Genomic DNA, 1,699 nt, shown 5'->3' with positions numbered 1-1,699 from the left:
GGATATTACTGAAGATAAATAGTTTTATGTGTCATATCCAAAAAGTAGGATTTGGAAGCCTAAACCCTAAAACTTTGCTCCTTTTTTCTACTCAGGAGTGGCCGAAAGATACATAGTTGAACTTCCCACAACACAGAGTCCAACATGTGAAATAGATGTAAATGCCGTGAAAGAAATTACAGTAATTTTATTATTTTGCCATTTCATGTCTTTCATGGTTTATCCCATTTGCTTTCTTGGTCAACCAGCATTTCCGGAAATGGCCAATTCCACCATGGTGACTGAATTTCTTCTCATGGGCTTTGCTGAGATGCTGGAGTTAAGGGTCCTACATGCCCTGTTATTTCTACTGATGTACTTGGCCACCCTGTTAGGAAATCTCATCATCGTCACTGCCACCACTCTGGACCAGAACCTTCACACCCCTATGTACTTCTTCCTCAGGAATCTGTCCATCTTAGACATGTGCTACGTTTCTGTCACTGTGCCCAATGCATGTGTCAACTCCCTCACTGACAACAGGGCCATTTCAGTGGCTGGCTGTGCAGCTCAGATCTTCCTGGTGCTTTGGCTTGCTGTTACAGAGCTTCTGTTCCTCACCATCATGGCCCGTGACCGCTATGTGGCCATCTGCCAGCCCCTCCACTACCCCATCATCATGAACCAAAGAATCTGTATCCAGATGACACTGGTCTCCCTGCTCAGTGGTCTGATCTACGCAGGTGTGCACACAGGGAACACATTCCGGCTGTCCTTCTGTCGGTCCAACGTGGTCCGTCAGTTCTTCTGTGACATCCCCTCTCTGCTGCAGATCTCCTGCTCTGACACCTTCAGCAATGAGCTCTTAATTCTTATTTCTGCCATGGGGATTGGTGGTGGCTGTTTTATTTTCATTACCATGTCATATAGTTGCATATTTTCTACTGTGCTCAAGTTTCAAAGCAGAGAGCGAGGAAAGGCCTTTTCCACGTGTGTCCCTCACATCCTGGTGGTGTCCATTTTCCTCAGTTTTGGCAGCTATGTTTACGTAAGGCCTTCAGCATCCTCTGATACAATTCTGGACATGATTTTTTCTGTATTTTATAGCATAGTTCCTCCACTCTTGAATCCTATAATCTACAGTCTTAGAAACAAACAGGTAAAGGATGCTGTGAGGAAAATTGTATCAAGAAAGTTTTATACAGGAAAATTATAAAGATTCTTTTCAGGTTTATCCGAAGGTCTTGGTAAGATTTAAACTTTTGGAAAATCCACTATTTTTCTGTTTTACCCATTAGACTGCCAACTCTTGAGTTACATGTACTGGAATTGCGATTTGACTCTTTTTGTGTTTTATATCACCCTTTCAATTTTCTAAAAAAAATGGGTAAGGATTTTTAATCAATGGATATAATTCAAATAATTTGTTAAGAATCATTTTAGGTTGTGTTTGTAATTCAGCAATATTTAACAAAATAAATAATATACAAAAGGAAATCTCAACAATTTCAACATGGAGTTAGCTTAATGGCCATATTACCTGATTTTATGCAATGAAATAAAAAATAATAAATACTATGATATACAATTATAGAAATTCAATTACTTGGAAATTTTTAAAATGAAATAAAATAATGATCTAAGAATCATATATAATCAAGATAATAATGTCATGTATCTGGAAAATGGCAAAAATTATATCCACAAATGAGAACAAAAG

At 38.6% G+C, this 1,699-nt stretch overlaps 1 protein-coding gene across 1 annotated transcript; it reads left to right on the top strand.

Moving 5' to 3' along the window:
• The first annotated feature begins 259 nt into the window (after positions 1-259).
• On the top strand, positions 260-1,195 carry LOC140846282 (olfactory receptor 14C36-like). The gene has a single exon (XM_073222086.1). The coding sequence runs from the start codon at positions 260-262 to the stop codon at positions 1,193-1,195; it is 936 nt and encodes a 311-aa protein (XP_073078187.1).
• Positions 1,196-1,699: the final 504 nt, after the last annotated feature.

Source organism: Manis javanica, chromosome 14, assembly GCF_040802235.1.
Source record: "Manis javanica isolate MJ-LG chromosome 14, MJ_LKY, whole genome shotgun sequence".
Lineage (NCBI taxonomy): Eukaryota > Metazoa > Chordata > Mammalia > Pholidota > Manidae > Manis > Manis javanica.
This window is presented reverse-complemented; position numbering and strand designations above follow the sequence as displayed.